The 3,689-nt window shown below is 46.2% G+C and overlaps 1 protein-coding gene across 1 annotated transcript; it reads right to left on the reverse strand.

Moving 5' to 3' along the window:
• Positions 1-650: 650 nt before the first annotated feature.
• On the reverse strand, positions 651-2,588 carry LOC146073230 (protein FAM200C-like). The gene has a single exon (XM_083180417.1). It carries the CDS (start codon positions 2,586-2,588, stop codon positions 651-653), a length of 1,938 nt encoding a protein of 645 aa, XP_083036543.1.
• Between the last annotated feature and the right edge of the window lie 1,101 nt (positions 2,589-3,689).

Genomic DNA, 3,689 nt, shown 5'->3' on the forward strand with positions numbered 1-3,689 from the left:
TTCAGCACTGAGTGTTCTTACTTGTTCGTCCTCCTATGGTTCATACTTTCATCCTCTCTATTATTTTTCATTCTTGCAAAGATTTTTCATAATTTTTAACATATTCTTGAGAATGCGGTGCTACCCCTCTCCATGCAATATCGTTATATGAGAAAAGGAAAAGTTTGGAGATTATTGGGGTGCACTCTGGAAGTATGTTAGGGGGACGTCCAACTGATATATTCACAGTTTCTAAAATGTAACTTTTATTAGGTTGGTTAAAAAGAGGTGTACTGATTACACCGTCTTAAAAAGAGAGTATTAAAGAAAATGTGCAAAAAGATGAGAAAAAGTGAATTTTTTAGGGTGTAGAAACTCAAAAAAGTTTTATAGCATGTGTAATCTTTCCTTAATCCAGGGGTTCCCAATCTTTTTTGATTCACGGCACCCTAGAGCAGGGGTCAGGAACCTTTTTGACTATGAGAGCCATGAAAGCAAAATATTCGGAAATTTATTTCAGTGAGAGCCATATAATATATTTTAAAAGTGAATTCAACTAAATGTCAATATAAAACGCCTCTGAATTTATTCTTTTAAAATTTAAAAGAATAAATTCAGAGGCGTTTTATACTGACATTAAAATTTAAATAATGTTGTTATAATACTCACCATTAATGCGACTTCTGGTGCTGCATGGATTTGCTGATGTCTTTGTAGTCTGGTTGGTACTTGGTGAGGTTAAGCTTCATGCAAGCGTTGAGACTTTCATCCGTTAAACGTGATCGTAGATTGGACTTGATGTTTTTAAGATGTGAGAATGACTGCTCACATGCATACGTAGATCCAAACATGGTCAACACAGCATTACTCACACGCTGCAGTGTGTGGTATGTGACAGGAAGCGCGTTCCAAGTTTTGAGAATCAGCTGGTCTTCGGTTTGAAGTTTTTTCATTTCTGTCCACATGTGCTTGCTCGCCAACTCCGCTTTCTGTCGTGTGATTCTTTCCAAATCTTCATTCAGTGACTTGAACTTGTTCACCCACATGTCTGAGGCCTTCAGGTCAGCCACTTCTGCTTCAAAATCTCTGATGGAGACACCAGCAATGTAACTCAGATCGGCTGTGTTTAGTGAACACTCGGTTGGATGGGTGATGAACTTAAAAAGACTAGCGTGCTCACGAAATTCTCCAAAGCGCGCTTTGAAGGACTGTAGGAGACTGGATGTGAAGCCAGCTAGCTGGTGGAGATCCAAGTTTTGATTGGGATCACTTGCTGTGCATGCATCTTTAAACTGGCTCAGTTTTTCAAAATGTAGTAAACGACCTGTTTCAAGATCCATAATGAAGAGCTCTAGCTTGTTTTCAAAAGCAAACACAGCTTGTTGAAGGGATAACACTGTATTTCCAATGCCTTGCATTTTCACGTTGAGCTGGTTCAGATGTTCAGTCATATCTACGAGATAGTAAAACTTGAGGAGCCACTCAGTATCGGCTAGCTCAGGATGCTCGATGCCTTTCATTTGAAGGAAAGTCTGGATTTCGTTCAGGCAAGCCGCAAAACGGCTAAGCACCTTCCCTCTTGACAACCAACGCACATTGCTGTGCAAAAGCAGACCAGGATAGTTATTTCCAACTTCATCCAGCAGTGTTTTAAACTGGCGATCATTTAAGGCTCGGGCAACAATAAAGTTGATCACACGAATGACCAGCGACATCACTTCGCCAAACTGCCCGTCACACATCTGAGCACAAAGTGCCTCCTGGTGTAGAATGCAATGGAAACTTAGGATGGGTCTATTTTCATGTTCACGAAGAAGCGCCACAAATCCTTTGTTTTTCCCCACCATACACGGAGCACCATCAGTACACACTGAGAGAAGTCTATCCATAGGTAGATTTTTTTCTTGAGCAAACTCCATGAAAGACTTGAATAAATCCTCACCTCTTGTGGACCCTTTTATTGCCAGAACAGCAAGACTTTCTTCGCGCAGTGTGTCACCAACAGCATATCTTGCAATCACGCTGAACTGCGACAAATGGCTCACATCTGTCGACTCATCCAAAGCCAGGGAAAAGAACGGCGCTGCATTTATGTCCTTCACTTGCGTTTCCTCCACTTTGTTTGCCATCATGATGGTACGATCATGAACAGTTCTTGCCGACAGAGGCATGTCTTGTATCCGTTTGATTATCTTGTTTTTGTTCGGAAGATCATCAAAAAGTTCATTGGCTACATCCAGCATGAACTTTTTAGCATACTCGCCATCTGTGAATGGTTTTCCGTTCCTCACTATTGCTAAAGATCCAGCAAAGCTAGCGGAATTATAGTCACCTTGCCGGGACCATACGCGGAGTTGCTGCTGGCTAGCTTGCACCCTGCTCAGTAGCTCTTGGCACGCTTTCTTTCTGCTGTCTCCCACAGGGTATTTTGATGCAAAGGTAGCATGGCGCGTGTCGAAGTGCCGCTTTATATTTGACCGTTTCATCGATGCAATTTTGTCATTGCAAATTAGACACACCGCAGAACCTGCTCTCTCCACAAAGGCAAATTCTTCGGTCCATTCGTCCTGAAATGTACGATAGTCGTCATCTTTTTTTCTTTTCGCCATCTTGTGGGCGGCCCTGTGAGCGGTGGTAGATTATAACTGCTGAGAGTGTAGGGGGGTGGTGCTGTGGATGGTTGCCCCTACCCAGGCTTTCTTCAACCGCAGGACCTGAAGAGAAAGGGGTCTCCTCTGATTGATTAAGCCAGGCCCAAAATCTTAAATAAGAGAGGGCATATCCCAGTGTAGGTTTGAGGTGAGGCTACTCGAGTCTCCTCCTGGGCATTAGCTGCTGCAGCTACCCCCTTAGGGAGTCTGTCTGTTGTCCCTATCTGACAGCAGCAAGGAGTCAGGAGGGGCTTGGATAAAGGGGTATACGGGAGCTCCAGTGAACTGGCTGCCTATCAGGGTCCCCGCAAGTCCCCTTCTCACCAGCACACATACAGGCCGCAGCGCGTCAGCCACGCCACAGCAAACAAACTCCGGGTCCCCGCCGGGTTCCCCCGCGTCTCTTGGGGCCACAAGGTGGAGGTGAGGGCACAGAGAGTGAGGCTGAGGAGAATCTTCCGGCGGTAGAACCGCCGGGCGGGAACACAGATGCCGCCGGGCTCCTCTCCTAATTGAGCTCCTGGCTTCCACCACCGGACCAGGCCACAACCTGCAAGCGCACCTAAAAGTGCACTCCGGCTCCGCGGCTCGGGTCGGTGGATTCAGGATGGTGGTAGGTGGCCTTGGGAGGTCGAGAAGGGTGGGTATCAGGGCAGGTTCAGGGCTGATTACCAGGGTCCTTACGGGAGCTCCTCTCAGCCGCGTCCGGTCCGAGCGCCAGCCACGCCACGCCTCCGCCCAATTAAAATAATGGGCGAGCCATATGAAGTCATCAAAAGAGCCACACCTGGCTCGCGAGCCAGTGGTTCCCGACCCCTGCCCTAGAGAATCAGAATTTTTTTCACGGCACCCCTAGGTCCCAAAAAAATTAACTAGATTGGGTTTATATGCGATTCTTAGCGGCAGTTGTGTGGTAAAGGGCAGGATTTGCTTCTGTTTGTACACATTCTATGATTGGCAGCCACCAGCACTGGTTTTGCTCATAAATAATTAACCATTAATAATTTGAGTTGGTCCTAGACCACCAAGCCGCGGCACCCCTTCATGTGTCCCGAGGCA

The sequence above is a fragment of the Crinia signifera genome, chromosome 4 (genome assembly GCF_055691185.1).
Source record: "Crinia signifera chromosome 4, ASM5569118v1, whole genome shotgun sequence".
Taxonomy (NCBI): domain Eukaryota; kingdom Metazoa; phylum Chordata; class Amphibia; order Anura; family Myobatrachidae; genus Crinia; species Crinia signifera.

Coding starts and splice junctions, on each gene's coding strand:
- LOC146073230 (XM_083180417.1), bottom strand. CDS start 2,588: ATGGCGAAAAGAAAAAAAGATGACGACTATCGTACATTTCAGGACGAA.